General features: G+C 42.7%; 1 protein-coding gene across 2 annotated transcripts in view; it reads left to right on the top strand.

Moving 5' to 3' along the window:
• The window catches only part of ADGRA1 (adhesion G protein-coupled receptor A1), a 791,567-nt gene that overhangs the window by 467,750 nt on the left and 306,403 nt on the right, over window positions 1-17,414 (top strand). For both annotated transcript variants that reach the window (XM_086922531.1, XM_086922532.1), the window contains one exon: window positions 8,649-8,794. In XM_086922531.1, the coding sequence (XP_086778657.1) occupies window positions 8,649-8,794 (146 nt within the window). The remainder of the gene's footprint in view (window positions 1-8,648; window positions 8,795-17,414) is intronic.

Below are 17,414 nucleotides of genomic sequence, written 5' to 3'. Positions count from 1 at the left end.
AACATTTGTCTGCAGGCGAGATCTAATTATAAATAGGCTTATGATGACTGAAATCGTGAAGCACGATCAACTTTTATAAATATTCGAAAGCCGTTTTATTTATTTTGTCTGAATAGAATTTATCAGAGGTGCCAATACCTAAATCTGATTTAAAACGATCACACTACTATCACGAGACATTTTAAAGCACTGTATGGAAAAGTACACTGTTCTCTTTCTTTGACAGTGTATTTAATGTGTTTATGCCAGTAAGCAAATAGAACTCTATTTTTCACCCTTAGGGAATTCATTGCATAATAAAGAGAACTGTATGTGACAGGGACAGCTGGATAGCGTGGCTTGTGAGAATTTGTTCCTATATAGCTACTCCGTTGTTGCTCAGAGAGTGCATCGCAGCGGCGGTTATGAATATTTTACTGCATTTAGAGTCTCCATAAAATTCAAGTTATTGCCCGCGCGACAACATGTCTCCGGGAAGACCAGCAGGGTGTGTTATTGAGTGTTTTCTATCCGCTGCTCCAAAACTTGTGCATTTTCCCTGAATTGCTTTGGGAATGAGCTGCGTTTCGAATTTTCTTTTCCATTAGACCCGCTTTAATTAAATTTCCAACGACTGTACAATTCTCCGGCAGATGACAAGGCCGTGGCGTATTATCACACCTTTCTTGTTCGTGTCGAATTCCTCAGGCAGTCAAACAATATTCCACCGGTTCGAAACTGTACACCCCGAGCAAATGCGCTTCTTTCGTTTATTAGGCAGATCCGTGCCAGTGCTTGCCACACATTTAGAGGCCTGGACGGGCTCAGCGTCCTAACTGTTGAATCGTGTCAATTCGGATCTCCTCACGGCACCGGGCAGCTGGCGCACTTATTTAACCTTCCCTGTAATGTCCCGGTGGCGCGTGCAAGAACACCTCCTTCACACAGAACACGTTTACCACCATGAAGCTTACAATTCATCATATTCAAAGTTGTCACCCTAACACCCTCCCCACAAAATGAATGCGCGGTATTTTCAGTGTGTGCAAGAATTGCACGCGGTCTAGATGCATCATTACAGCGCATTAGATTCAGGACAGTTCGGCCTTGTCTGGGCTCCTAAATATTTTGCCTTGTTCCAATTATTGCAATATTTCACTCGCCGCTGCCGCCGAATGTCAAGTTATTGCTTCAAAGATAACCTCTTCTGATGGCATCAAATGGCGGCTCCGAGATACAAAATACATACTTAGCTTTTATTATACAGCTTCGCGGGCTTGATAATATTCCAATTACAGTTTCCATGGTAATGAATATTAATGTGCTACAGATGTGAGCATCTCATCACCATTGGCATGTGCGTGTCCCCTTAAATGAACAGCGTGCCAATGATTGTTATTGAATGTAAAAAAAAAAAAAAAGATGCGTCTTATTTATTTATTTAGCTAATGCTAATGCGCTGTGATGAAATTTATGCGAACTAGCTCAGCGGGCATGCTTAACTTTCCAAAATTGAGAGGCCATGGAGATATGAACTCATTTAATAAACAATGCTAACGACATAATGTTAATAGACACGAAGCTGTGACATTGCGTGAACCTGCACTGGAAATTTGCATTAGTAACTACTGGCCAATGAGGGCTTGATCTACTGCCAAAGCTTACAGATAAATATTACATTTAAAGTTCATCTTGTGTACAACTGTAATGTGTTTATTGGCAAGCATGCTATTCAAATAGGCACGTGTTTATTTAATTTCGCTGCATCGGTTTTATGCAGGATGGTTACATACATTTCATATACATATATCTTTATGAAAGAAAATGTTAGTTAACCTTTGAAAAATCAATTTATTATAATTTATGAAAATTACTTCTGTAACGTGGTAAGAATAAGTTGTAGCTATAAATAGTGGCCACATCACATAAATTGCACCAGTGAAGGGTAGTTTAGCCCTGATGAACAACAGTTTTGCACCAGCTTTGAACCTTTATTTGCATCAACTGAGGAACAAAAGATATTATTTTTAGGTCTCGCCAACAGACAGCTTGTAGCTGTCTGTTGCTGAAGACCTGTTGTGTGCCAATATTGAAGGACATATTTACGAGATTCTGACAGAGTTGCACAGAACATCATCTTGCTGTGCCGCGCTGTGCCAGAGGGAAATGGCAGCAATGTCCTGTATTAACCCCTTCGACGCTCATGACGAGCTCAGCTCGTCATGAGTTACGCCTCTCGTACGCTCGTGACGAGCTGAGCTCGTCATGAACCGCAGGTTTTTCAAAAAGTCAGCGCACAGCGGGAAAACCCGCCGCGCGCATGGAGTTAAGCAATACAGTGCAATCCTGTCCTTTGCCCTTGCGCTGGCACCGTTTTGGCAGCCGAGTTCCATAGCAGGCGTCTCCATTGCATAAAGGATTGTTTTTTTGTGCAGGAAGGTGCCCCTTCCTGTCCAAAAGCAATGCTGAGAAACTTTTTCCTCTTTTCATGTGTGCTGTAGAACGCGTAGAAATAGGAAAAATCTAGAAGAAATAACAAAATTTCTCCTTGTTACACCTCTCCTGGGGAGGCATAACATGTTGGTGCATTCCCAGGTTTACATGTCCTTGTAAATCTTGGAATCTGTCTAAAACCATGGGTGTTGCGCAGTAACACCCACTGCAACGCCCATGGAACACCTCCCTTGCACAGAGTAAGGCAACACTTCGATTTGCGTTGCGTAGCCTTACTTCTGATGTATGAAGTCATTCAAAGCCATGCAGTGTGGCTTTGTGAGGCTTCATTAATCTGACTTAGAGGCTTGCATCACCCTTGTGCCAGTTTGCGTGGTGCAAACAGGATGCAAGCCTCTCATAAATATGCCTTCCCAGATTTAGAAGGACTTGTAAACCGGAGAATGCGCCAAAAACCATGGGAGTTGCATAGTAAAATCTACAGCAACACCCATCAAATGCCTCCCTTGGGCAGAGTAAAGCACTGCAGCAATTTGTGCTGTGTTGCCATACTCCAGATTTATGAACACATTCAAAGCCATGCAGTGTGGCTTTTTGTGGCTTCATAAATCTAACTTATAGGCTTGCATCACCCTTGTTCCACTTTGCATGGTGTAAGCAGGACACACGCCTCTCATAAATATGCCCCTTAAATTGGGCTTTGGGACCACTGTTTCCTTACTGCTGTTTGACTTTCGTACCAGTCTTATGTGCTTGCTTCTTCTGTGAAGGCTTTTCTTCCTGTTTGTCCATCCCATTGAGCACAGCGATTTTACCATATGTTTGGTTGGGTGATTTGTATTTGTCTACTGTTTGCATTCAATAAACTCATTTATTTCCCTTTATTTCAGCACTCCATAGAAGTGGAGTTGTTTTCTTGCGGTGTCCCTCATGTGCAGCCTCCCAATTCAAATCCGCACCCTTTGTGTTTCTCGTGTTTACTTGATCCTCCAATTCCCAGCTAGTCCTTTTCTTCCTCATCCCTCCCTTTACTCCTTTTTTATTCTTTAAATTCCCCTGGAAAGCTCCTCTGTTGCTCTCCTGTGCCTTGGTCCTGTTGCTTATTGTTACTGGTGCGGCTCTAACTACTCCAACGACCACTTCTGCTGCTTAGCAATATTCAGTTTTTAACCATCCCACCTGCTTTACCGTTGTCCCCTATCACCTTCCAGTTGAGTTTTTTTCTCCATTTTTAAAGTATTTTTGGAGGATATCGCAGTTACAATCTCCTGCCAGACCACACTTTTGTAAAGAAAAAAAAAAGTGCTCAAAGATGGATATCAGACATCTGGGAATTGTAATTGAAAAAAAAAATAGCTGCCCTGTCATAACTCAAACATGTAACTATGGCCCAGATGCATGAAGCTAAAAACCGCTCGCAAATGGTAGATTCTCATAATCTGTCTCTTTGCAACCGGTATTTTTGCATTTGGAATGCATCACCCCAAATCCAAAAATCGCAAATTAAGAATTCGCTAAATTGCGATTACTTGCGTTTGAGATTCCTTAAATGCAATGCATTGAAGTTTAAAAAATAGTGATTTCGCTAATAGGGCTTGCAAATTACCATGAAGTTCAACTTCATGGTAATTTGCAAAACCTTTGAAAAATGCTCTTTTGGGCATTTTTCAAAGTTTCATGTTGCGCACACACATGCCCTAAGGGCATGTGTGTGCGCAACATATGTGCACAGATCAATTTCAGGGGTGCAACAGGGTGTCCTTTGGACACCCCTGCACCCTTGAAATTGCATTCTCATTTTGCGATAGGAATGAATGGGGAGGTATTCCTTAATTGCGACTCGCAATTTGCGAGTCGCAATTAAGGAATTTTAAGAAATTGCTATTTTTTAATTGATTTCTTCTTGCATAGCATTTTGCTATTCCTTATTAGAGATTCCTTATTTTTTGCTAATAAGGAATCACAAAATGGATGCTTGATGCATCTGGGGGTATGTCCCCTGCAGTAGCATTATGATGCATACAAGCAATACACTCTTTTGTCAGCCAGTTTATCCCCAGACTTTTTGATTTTTGGCCTCCTATTTCTGACCTGTTTTTGTTGGTTTTATGACTCTGGGCACTTTATCACTGCTGATCAGTGCTGTAAATTGGGTGTATGGATTGGTGTTTCCATAATTGGCTATTTGATTTACTAGTCAGTCCCTAGTACAGTGTACCATGTGTGCCCAGGGCCTGTAAATCAAATGCTGCTAGTGGGCTTGCAGCACTGATTGTGCCACCCACATAAGCAGCTTGTAAATGTAACTCTGTCCTGCCATTGCAGAGCCTGTGAGTAGTCTGGTGCTGCCACGTCAACTTGGCAAGTGCACCCACTTGCCAGGCCCTAACCTTCCCTTTTCTTACATGTTAGTCACCCCTAAGGTACACGCAAGGTACCTCTGTGGGCAGGGTGCAGTGTATGTGAGAGGTAGGACATGCCCTAATATGTCTGGCATGTCCTGATAGTGATTTACTGGCAATTTTGTTTTTAACTATTGCAAGGCTACCTCTTCCCATAGGACAGAATGGTCAGTTTGCTTATAACATCTAATAAACATAACTACCCCTGGGAACAAGGTGGGAAAATAAAGTTTAGTATGACTGAACTCAGAATGTTAAAATGCATCTTTTAGTGAGGGTGATTTTTACATTCTGTGTTTGAAAATTCCCCTTTTAGAAAGAAGGTATTTTCTTGCTCAGCCATCCATTGTGCCTCTGCTAGGCTTGTGTATAGCATGTCTGGCTTTTGGATGACAGGGGGTGGGGAGGAGCAATGGCTTCAGAGAGGCTTATGAGTCAATGCTGGGCTGAATAGACCTGGGCTGCATTTAGAGTAGGAGGAGGAGATTTCCTTTCACCTGAATGAGCCTGGTCTGCCAAGGACAATGCTGTCTCCACCTCCTGCAAGGAAGCTGCACCACAGAGGACAAAACTGGTTTTGACCAAGCACAGGGCTTGTCTGCCAAAGAGAACAAAGGATTTTGTAGTATAAATATTGGGGCCTAGACCCCAGAACTTGAGATCACTTCTCGGAATCAAGAGGAACCTTTGCCACGGAGAAGAGCTAGAGAAGCTGAGGGGGTGGGCCTTCTGCTATTTGCTGTCTGGGGTAGGCCTGCAGTGGCTACTTGCTGTCAAGGAAAGGAGAAAAGGACCTTGCTGTGTCCCCTGCTCCAGGAACATCTCCAAGGTTTTGAATTGAGCTTGCCCCCTGTTCATGAGGTCTCAGGAACATCAAAGACTGCACCAAACTTTTGGGCACCATCTCTCGAACCGCTTGTTTCAGTTTCCTGGAGAGGAAAAGGGTAACTGATTCTGTGTCCTGAATGCACCATGGGGAGCACCGCCTCGTTTCACAATGCAACCCTAGTCTCACCAACTCCGTCAACGAGCCACTGCTTGCACGTTTCCTGTGGGCATCGCTCTCCGCAACTCTCGCTACACGGTGCACTGACGTCTTCGACTCCGTCTCTGCCCGACGAGCTTCGACCGGCTCCATTGCTGCATCGTGACCTGCCAGCACCGCATCGAGCACCACCTCACCCTGCAACACAAGCCTTGGTCTCACTGACTCCATCAAAGAGCCGCTGCCTGCACTGAGCCACGAGGACATCGCATGCTGCAACGCTTCCATCTCACATCACAACCGCGACGGTTGCCCCGGAACAGCTCATACCATCACATCGGCTGCAACAAGAAAAGGAATTGTCTCCGAGTCTGTTGACGCTTTTGCTAACCCATATCGACATGGTTATTTGGAATTTTTAGACTCTATCATAGTCAGTATCTGGGTAGTCCTGGACGGAGCTACCGAGTCGGAGGAACTGTATTTTTGCGCTATTCCTGCTACTTAAAGGTTATTTTGCACAGTAACTATTTTTAAGAGAATTGTATGTCGGATTTTTGTCGTTCTTGGTCTTGTTGGTTTAGGTAACGTTTACATATTTTTCTAAACTGGTGTGGTGTCCATTTGTAATGTTTTCACTGTATTACTGAATGTATTCACAAATGCTTTACACACTGCCTCTGAGATAAGCCTGTCTGCTCATGCCAAGCTACCAAGGGGGTGAGCAGTGGTTATTTTAGAAGTGTATTCCCTTTACCCTGACTAGGAAGAAGGGTCCATACTTGCACAAAGGTACCTACCTGTGCCAACTTGAGACCCCCATTTCTTAAAAGAATCAACAAAAATCAGTAGCAAAACTAATAGGCAAAGACCTGTTGGCATTGCCAATCTGTTTGCACTGGTTGCCCAAGCAAGTGCCACTGCAAAATGAAGCATTAATGTATGTGCTTAAAAGCTACCAGGATACAAGGAGACAGAAACGTCCACATTGTGTGTTTTTCTCTTCTTTCAGTGTATGGTTATGCGTGGGAATCATGCTGTCTGACTGTGCTTCGGAGCAATGTATCTGCTGGGGAAGAAAGAACAAGATTAAACACAAGGGAATGCATATTATGATTTTTCATCTTAAGAATGAGACATAAGATGAGAATGTGGTGCTTATAGTATAAACATCCACATGTTCTGCATTTTCCTTGTCATTTGACTAACAATTTTTACCAGGTTACCTGGAGAAATATTTCAAGGACAAACTGCGGGAAATCAATATTTATCTAAAAAACCTAGAACTCGGAACTTACCCCATAATTCATAATCAGTCCTTTAGTGAGTCAGGATGAACAGAAAATCTTTTCGACATAGATTGGTCTAAATGGAGGGCCCACATCAAACACATCAAAGCATTTCACCCTTTCTCCTCGAAGGGGTCCCTGTTTTCTGAGGGCCACTTGCTTCAGAGAGCATGAAACCAGCAGTTCCATCAACATGATACAGAGTATGCTTTGACCTTCCACCACATTCCAGATGCAACCGGTGTGCTTGAAATTTCATTTTTTAGTCATGGCTGTTTGTCATTTTGATTTTATGCTATTGTAAGGGATTTTGCATTCAGACTGTGCACATCTGCTTTTGGGATGGAGTGTGGGGTATAGGCGGGGTGGAGGAACACATTTCTTTGAAGGAGGCCTTTCTTGCTCTTCGGCTGGCCCTGTCCAAATCACAGAGACTTTTCCATAAATAAATGTAAGTTATTCCAGGAAACGCTGTAAATTAGGCATGTGTGATTTACATGTGGGCAAAGTGCAGCAGTATGTGATAATTAGTCCCATGGAGGTGAAGAAGTTCATGTTCAGTGTCACAGGAGTTGTCAAGGTCATGCCATACACATATATTTTGCAGAAACGAAATGCGAACCGAAGCTGATATGGGTGTGCATGTGTGTGCATAAATTGTGTCTAATTGTAAATATTGTACCGTTGAGCACACAGAATATGGCATGCATAATTTAAACTTTGGTCTGATGAAAATGTGTGCGTATGCAGAGTCACAAATTACATCCCTGCATATTCATTTATAATTCATAACTACTTTGGTGACTTGGGCTCATCTTTTGATAAATAAGTAGGATATTCCAGAGGCACTTGGTTAGTTGAATATAAGCAATACTGTATGAGAGACACTTCATTATCCAATATCCTTTTGTAATAGTTGCATTTTAGTCATGTACGTGTGGGCTACGTTTACAACACATTTGCTAATTTTGGATATCTGGTTTGACTTATCACATGTGTACTCAGAACCACATCGTACCCTTGCACTGCAAACAAGGGAGGCTGCTCAGTTATCACCTAGCCAGAACTTCAGACATCTTTGTGAAGATGTCTGCCGGCAATTTAGTTGGTGGCCTGAGGCCAATTCGAACCCAAAATATGCGCTTGCTTTCTGTTGTGATTGGCTTCCTTGCGCCACCAACAGTTGAAATGGAAGCGATAAGACAAATGTTTCAAGGCGGAGACCAGAGTTGACCGAAGTACGGGCCTCTAATCGTCCAAACGTGTTGATTTTAAACACTGCATTATCATATACGCAGGTGCATTAATTGGACTTAAATGGGCATTCCGAACGTCTAGCTGTTGGGGGTTTCTGCTTTCAGAAACGATGCCCAGTGTGAGTACACACGGAAGCTGCAAAGCACAGTAAAGAGGGCCAGGAGGGAAGCATCTTGCAAAACACGATATTTGTTCAAGTTCAAAGCAATATTGTCTACGTTATCTCCCATGCTCTTTAATCTGAATACTTGCTTTGCCTAAATGCTTTTTTTTGTCTTTCAGGTGGGCATAGTACTACATTACTCCACGCTATCAACCATGTTGTGGATTTGGGTGACAGCAAGGTGCATTTATAAACAAGTGACAAAAAAGCCAAAACCAATCCAGAGCCCGGAACAACCACATTATCCAAAGCAACCAATGCTAAGGTAGGGACTCATTCTATACATTGGGCTACTTGTAAAGGTCTCGGGCTGTATCTTGAATTATGCGGTGTGATATAAGCTAAATGATTTTCTTCATCAACTACGTTAGGACACTCATTTAATATTGACGGTTCACGTACATAAAGTATTTCACCCAAATTTACAAGATCTTCCTGTTATGCCTCTAACGTGAATGTTTTATACGTTATCCTAAAGCAATTTCTGTATTATGGTTGTCTTATTGATTTTAGGTCAGACATATGAAAACAAAAGACCATCTTCATAAAAATGTTTGTAAACCTGCATCTATAGACTAAGTACCTCCCTGGGGTGCTCATTTAAGTTCATCTGGTGTTCACAAATCTTTTCTAAGTTATATGTGGAGTTCAGCATCATTTTTCCGCTTAACAGGTGTATCTTGGAAACGTTTTTTTCCTTCAATTCATAGATACGCCTTTGCCCCAACACAGTTATATTGTGCACAGTTAAGCTTGCTGAAATGCCATGTGTTTTTTCTCCAGCGAAACATCCTACACTATACTAAACCAAGCTTTTATGGTGCTCTGCCACCTTTGTCACCTAGGAAAGGAATTTGCCTCTGACATTGACAGTAGATCTGTAGCCATTTACAGCAAAGAAAAAGAGCCAGAGGCAGAGGGAAGTTTCTGGATTCTTCACTCATGAATTGTTGGTGTTCACAAACTTTCAAGACTATCCGTGTCTTGAAATGCCCCCCAATTAGGGTAGGATTTACTCCAGCACAGTATTCTGCAGAGGTAGAGTAATGTTACATAATAGTAAAACAATGTATGCTGTAAGGTCACCTTTTGAAAATTCCGTGCAGTCGTAAATCAAGCCATTTTCTCTTGTAATCTTTTGTGCAAATGGAATTATGACTTCGGCCCAAGGGCCAGATGTATCAAGATTCCGTTTTTCGAATCCTAAATAGCGATTTTTTGCGAATCGCTATTTAGAATTCGCAAAACGGAATGTATGTACAAAATCACTATTTTTTAGCGATTCCTTATTATTCTATATTTGCGAATTCGCATTTTGCGAATTCGCAAATAAAGAATAATTTCCAATGCATTCCTATGGGCCAGGAGGCCCATAGGAATGATAGTGCAATAATTCTCAAATTGCGAATTCGCAATTTGCTAATCGTAATTTGAGAATTATTTCAATGGTGCAGGGGTGTCTCAAAGACACCCTGCTGCACCGCTGAAATTTACATGTGTGTGCATGTGGCACACATACATGCTCTATGGCCATGTATGTGTGTCACATGCCACACTCACAAATGCCAAATAGGGCATTTTTAAAAGAAATCGCAAATTACCACCAAGTACAAGTTGGTGGTAATTTGCGATTTCTTAACACAAAATCACAATTTCAAAATGTTTCATACATATCATTTGAGGAATCTCAAAATTTGCGATTCCTTAAATGCTATGGCAAAATAAGGAATCGCAAATTATTGCGATTCCTTAAATTGCGATTTTTTCATACATATGAAAAAATGCAAAAAGGCCGTTTGCGAGTCGCAAAAGCCTTGAGTCCCCAAAAATGGTCATACTTTTTATTATTAGCAACAGATCCCTAATGCTATATATCATTTATCCTAAATCAAACATGTCTATTAAGGTTGGAAAAAACCTTTGACATAAAATAAAATACCAACAGAGCTGAACATTTAATTCACAGTTTAACAAATACGTATTGCACAAATTTGTCTTCTGTATGTTTGGGGAAAGGTGCCTGATATCCTCTTGGTGCTAGTGCCTTAGTGCTTCCTTCCACATCCTATCTCTCAAAATGTACAGAGGGTGACTAAATGCAGATATACTGGATGACATGCAGCATGTGCTATTTACTATATTTTGAAAGTAAAAGAGCCTCCTTTTTCAAGTGATGGCTACAGAAAAATTACTAATGTGTTCTTGTGCAAAACAGCCAATGCTCACAAAAGTGACTCAACATCACAGACGAAAATGACAGTTTCATAGTGAAGAATGCGTCATGTTTACACAACTGCCTTGTAAAACAATCAAATGAACATGTTAAAGAAATATAGATTTGGGAAAGACTCGCATAGAGTTTACTCCACTCGGAGCTTAATAGGTCCAAAACATGTAAAATAGAATGGAATTTGAAAGAGGAGTGGGAGAGAAGCATGCGACGGAATTGTAAGAGAGTAATAACCTCTGTGGTAAGACCAACTAGGAAGGAGAAACAATAGTTAAGAAGGAGAAAAACAAGGGTTAGGATCAGAATTGCTTCCTGGAAGATAATGACGTTTTCTTAGATATCATGGATCACGAACCAACACGTGCCAAAGATGGCAGTGACTTGGAAGAAGAGAAATAGTTCCTTTACCAAGACAATGACAGTTCTTTAGGCATAATATGGCAGCAGAAGTGCTGATGGAGACAAAAGTTTAGCAAAAGAGATAAAACAATCAAAAGGATCTTACTGCAGGAAAAAAGTGAATGGGAAAACCAATCAGAAATGAAACATCCTGTGAGGTGCAAGATGGCTGCTGACCGGCCGTAGCGAGAAGTCGCAGAATTCTCTCCCCCCCCCCCCCCCCCTTTCTGTCTTCCGATGGTGATCTAAAGAATGCTGCTGGTCCCTACTTGGAAAAATGTCTCCTCGGCTGCTCCGACACAGGAGCTTGTTTTGCTGCGGTGGTTCCCGCACTCTGTTGCTTCGCTGGTGGTCTTTGTGCAGCATTAGCTTGAATGAGTAGTGGGGCTGCTACAGTGGTGGAGAGCCGAGCGCAGGATGGCGCTGAGGGGTCTGAAATAACTCAAGGATCAGAAAGACCCAAAAGACCCGGGTGCAACTAAAGAAATGATCAAGGACATGACTGCCCTGATTTCAGCTCAGCATAGGACGGGACAGATGCGCAGGGCAATCCCTAAAAAACTGAACGAACAGCAGGGCAATGGGGGCAGCACAGTGACCAGCGGTAACAAAGTTCTGCCATTACTGCTCGGAAAACCACTGCGGTAAAAACTGCTAGGGATGCGGGTAAAGTTAAGGATAGTACACTCCGACAGCCTACCTTGAACGAGTCCTTCCCTGCGAGGCCAACGGAGAGTGTGGAAGCTGGAGCTGGAGCCGCGGGACTCGAGGACGCCGAAAGCTTGGTATCTGGGCAATGCGTGGATACAATGTTGCAGGCACTACCCAGGACAGAAGGGAGTCAAAGGAAGCCGAGCGCCTAGCTCGTGGAACCAACAGGCATGGCTTATGGCGCACAGACTATCAAGGTAGGAAACTCCGTCCTATGTGCCACAAACAAAATTGTGGGCTTTGAGGTGGAGCTTGCTGGAAGCGCGGTTGGAGGAGAGCAGGTCTTATCAGGGGATGTTTTGAGTAGCCAGGATCTGATGCCCTCAGTAACCTCCTCAGCACACATTGATCTTGCAATTTCAAGGCAGTTGCACGGGCTAACACAGGATAAGGGGGCTACTGGCTCACCTGACGGAGATTGTTTTTGCTCTCTTAGGTCCATATGTATCATCAACCTGATTTGCGATTCTCAAATAGCGATTTTTAAGAAATCGGTATTTGAGAATCGCCAATAGGTATGTATGTACAAAATCGCATTTTTTTGCGATTTCTTAAAATTCCTTAATTGCGATTAGCAAATAGCGAATTGCAATTAAGGAATACTTTCCCATTCATTTCTATGGGCCAGGAGGCCCATAGGAATGAATGGGAAGTTATTCTCAATTTGCGATTCGCAATTTGCTAATCGCTAATTTAGACTAATTTCAAGGGTGCAGGGGTGTCCAAAGGACACCCTGTTGCACCCCTGAAATATGCATGGGTGCACATCTGGCGCACATACATGCCCTTTGCTTCATACATTGCATTTAAGGAATCGCAAAATGTGCGATTCCTTAAATGCAATTGCAAAATAAGGAATCGCAAATTTTGCGATTCCTTATTTGGCACCAGATTTTGCTTTATACATACCATTTAGCAAATTTGCATTTGCATGCGAATTTGCTTGATACATATGGCCCTAGGTGATGATTCAGATTCCTTTCTATCAAGTGAAGGAAGCCTATCTATTGACTCTGACTCAGTCGGGAGCTCATCTGCCCAGAAGGCCCCTTACACCCCATGGGGTACTCAGCAGAAAAAGAGGGTCAAATCAAAGACTAAACTGCCAGATAGTCCCTCAAACACTGGCACCGCCAGGAAACTCTTTTGGGACTATTCAGCCACATCGCAGTTATATTAAGATGATGGCGGTGCAAATAACCATGTGGGGCAGAATAATCTGAATAACCCAAGCAGTCCACCTCAGGCCCCTTCATTGGATCTCCATTACACTACCCTGAAACAAATGCAGGGAGAGGGCAGTACAGAGAGTCCGAGAGCCAAGTAGGCAACAAAGAAGATACAGAGCTCTCTGAGAAAAATGAACAAACTGTATGAAGACATGGCAGACAGGGTCGCCCACGTCGAGGAAAGAACAGGAAAGATTGGAAGATGATGTTAGTAGATGGCAGACTTTTAAACATGCACAAGAGAAAGCGGTTGAAGATGTTCAGTGGAAGCTGGAGGATTTTGAGAACCGCCAGAGGCGGAATAATATAAGGCTGCTGGGGGTGGCTGAAGGGGCTGACGGGCAGGACGTCAATGTGATGAATGGCGCCTTTCCCGAGATGGGCTCTTGGAACTGGGAAAATGAGGTGCTGAGAGCTCACCGGTTTCTCAGACTCAAAGGAAAGGTCACGGTGCGTCTCAACTTGAAAGATTCAGGGCAATCCTTGTCTATGTTGCCAATTATCTTCTCAGGCAAGAAGTTATGGATAAGGCACAGCCAGAATCTAAGAGTACATTTGACGGTATTACATTCTTTGCCTGACCTGACCTTTGTCCCGTTACTGTTGAAAGTAGGTGGAGGTTAAGGCAGATGATTGCTCCTTTTCAGGGCCTTGGATGTGAGGCTTACTTATTTTATCCTGCAAGGCTTAAAGTGATTACCAAAGGGCTAGTCAGAATGTTTTTTCCCGAAGTTAAGGTCCAACAATATATGGCTTAGTTAAAGGAGCAGAAGGGAGGATAAGGGAGGGGGCCTTGGGTGAAAGTAGGTAGAGCTAGGGGTCTGTTCCTTTCGTTCCTTTTTTCTTTTTCTTCCTCCCTAGATATTTGAAATTAAGGTATCATTAAGGGATATAAATGGTGAAAACAGTAGAAAGGGGGAGGATGGGACTTGCTACGGGCTAAGCTGTCACACATAGGTCATGAGTGACCTATTTACCTTTAAGGGGAGTGGGGGGGTTTGGAAGGGAGGGCCTCTAGTCTTGGGGGGGTTGGGGGAGGAGGGGGAGCTCTTACAGTATAGCACAGCATGGCGTCCAAGGTGGTGGGTTGGACACACAAGGTTTAGCAAGTTTGGGGAAAGAAGGAATACAGAACGGGTGGAGTGGAATTTGGATACTGATTCGCTGGTTAAAAGATTGGGACAGGTTTTTGATGTGTTTTAATGAGTATGCTGAATGCTTCTGTCAATATCTGTGGGCTCAATGATCACCTCAAAAGGCAACGAGTTGCGGCCATTTTGAGATCAATGCAACTGGATTTTGTTTTTCTACAGGAGATGCAAATAGAGGGGACAAGGGGCTACTTGTTGGAGCAATTGGCTTTTTTCCTGCTCGCCCATACAAAAGGGGGGTCAAGACTATAGGGGTTGCTATACTATCTTAAAGAAACAATTTCATAGTTAAAAGAAAGATTGAAGATCAATGGGGCAGATGGGTCCTACTTGAATGCATACTAAATGGTGAAGCATTTACTATAAAATTGGTGTATGGATCTACTGAGGATGACTTAGATATATTTGAGTTTTTGGACTTAGAATTAACCTTATGGCCTGAGCCGGTTATCCTATGTGGAGATTTTAATATAAATGGGCTAGGAGGGCTGGGTACAGAAGTAGGACATTGCTATCTCAACCGTAAAAAAAAACATGTTGCACAATAGTTAACTCTCTAACTGATGTGTGGGCACGTTTAAACCCTTAAGGCACTGGTAGTACTTACGACTCAGCCCCGCACAAGGTTTGTGTTAGATTGGAGTACTTTTTTTATTTCTAACTCCCTGATGCCAAGAATCCAGATTGAGAAACTCCCTTAGATTATTTCTGACCATAATCCGCTGGTGCTAAAACAAAAATTAACAAAAGCAATTAGGCCGGAGCAGACATGGACCTTTGGAAGAGGATTACTTAAGGTTGAAAGTTATATTAAACATATGAAGGATTGGATTGTAACTTATTGGGAGATTAAGAGAGGAAGTATTTCTTCAGGGGTAACCAGGGATGCCTTTAAGGCGGGCATTCGCAGGGAGACGTTGAGTTTTAGCTTATATAAGCAAAAGCAGGAAGGTCTAAGATAAAAAAAAGCTTGCTAAGGCAGTTACTGACGCAGAGGAGGAACGGAATTTAGCAATTCTTTCCAGGAGCCTCTCGATCAAGCACTCCTTAAAGATGTATACACAAAGGCGGACGCAATTGAGAGTATTGCCAGTAAGGTGGCTGCTAATTACTTGATAAAAAAGGAGCAATGTCATGAACTAAGTGAGCATGTGGGGCATACCCTGGCGGTTCGCACAAGACAGAATGCGGCCTCAGGGGAAGTCAAGGAGATTCCGTGAGGTCTTTAGACAGTTTTATCCCGGGTTGTATTGTGAGGATCAGCCAAGGGATTTTACAGTCATTCAAGGGTATCTCAGGAATATTTCTACTCCTCTACTCTCTGACAAGGATAGGGAGGCACTCGAAGTACCTTTGACCCCTGAAGAGATCACTGTGGCATTAAATAATCTTCCTCCAGGTAAAGCTGCAGACCCCGATCAGATCCCCATCAAATTCTATAAAGTCTTCTATGAGGGTTCCGTCAGGACCTGGCAGATACGATATTGCAGGCACAAGTTGGAAATTCTATACCAAGTTCCTGGGCAGGTGCAGATATAGTGGTAATACTGAAAACAGGTAAATCACCTTTAAAACCAGGGTCTTATAGACCTATAACTCTTATGAATTCGGATGCAAATATCTTTTCTAAGGCAATGGTTTTAAGACTTTGTAGAAATATAGGGGATTTGGTTAGCCCTACTCAACATGGCTTCATCCCAGGGAGGGGTATAACTCAACATGTCCATAAAATCATCACCCTCTTTGATGCAATGGAGGTCTCAGGAGACGCCATGGCAGTTATGCTGCTGGATGCAGAAAAGGCAGTCAATAGGGTCCCCTGGGACTACCGCTGGATGGTTCTGAGGTGGGGTGGTATTTGTGAGGGATTTATTAGAGCAGTCCAGGCTCTTTATAGAGTTCCTACAGCCCGACTCAGAATCAATAGAGGATACACAGCGTCCCTCCAGATTAAGCGTGGGACTCGTCAAGGGTACCCATGCTCTCCACTTTTATTTGCGCTATATATTGACCCATTGATCCGTAAATTGGAGGCGAATGATAAGATTCTTCAAATAAAAGTCCAAGGCCAAGATTTCAAAACTCTGGCATACGCAGATGATGTAGCTATAGTGACCCAATGCCCGCTAGTGCTATAGTAGAGATCGAATTAGAAGCCCAGGGATTCTCTGTAATGATGTACAAGTGATTGACTCTGCCGTATACTTAGGTATTAGCATCTCAGCAGATTTGGATAAAACTGTTGACAGGAACATTGAACCTATAATATCCAAAGCCAAAAGAGACCTTGATTTGATGCACAATCTCCAGTTGTCTTTAGTTGGCACTCCAACGTGGTAAAAATTATTATTTTACCCAAGTTTCTATACTTATTTAGTGCAATACCACTGATATTTGAAGCTAAATGGTTTTTGTAGCTGAAGCACTTAATCAATAGATTTATTTGGGCACATGGTAAAACCAGGAGGGCCCTTCGCTTTATGACTCTTCCTAGGGTGAGGGGAGGTTGGGTGGTTCCTGACTTTAAGATGTATTATTGGGCAGTCGCCCTCCAGTATATGCGTGGTTTGCTAGGTGTGGGTGTGGCAGACCCACAGGTTAAATCAGGGTCTACTGATATATATGCTATACTCACGGGGGAGTTGGCGGAGAATTGCTTCCTTAAATACACTAATCCTAGCTAATTTAAAAGAACCAGATTTAAGACACTGATGGCAGCCTATAAAATATGGGCATCTTTTTGTAAAAAATATGGACTTGGCAGGTTCAACACATATATCTGCATGGTCAGGAATATATCCCTGCCAGGGGAAATATTTGCAGATTTTGTTATGGTTGAATGGGGAAGGCGGGGAATCCAGAAATTGGGTGATTTGATAGGAGTGAACGGTGTTCTTCAGTTTTCTGAGATACAGGCTGCTTATGGTATCGATAGAAGGAGCTTCTTTAATTATTTACAAGTTTGGAGCCTTCTCGCCAATAAACGAGGAGGCACCACGGGGTTTAGCCAAAATAAGATATTGGATGTTATTGAGGGCGGTGCAGACTGTACTGTCCACAGATTTTATTCTGAACTTTCTGCAATCAAGGGTGATGTTTTGGGAAAATATGGCAGTAAGTGGGCAGATAAACTTGGGATAAATCAAGATTGCTTCCAAGATTCAC

This window comes from Lissotriton vulgaris, chromosome 5 (genome assembly GCF_964263255.1).
Source record: "Lissotriton vulgaris chromosome 5, aLisVul1.2, whole genome shotgun sequence".
Classification (NCBI taxonomy): Eukaryota; Metazoa; Chordata; class Amphibia; order Caudata; family Salamandridae; genus Lissotriton; species Lissotriton vulgaris.
The sequence above is the reverse complement of the archived record's forward strand: the minus strand, read 5'-3'. Positions and strand labels throughout refer to the sequence as shown.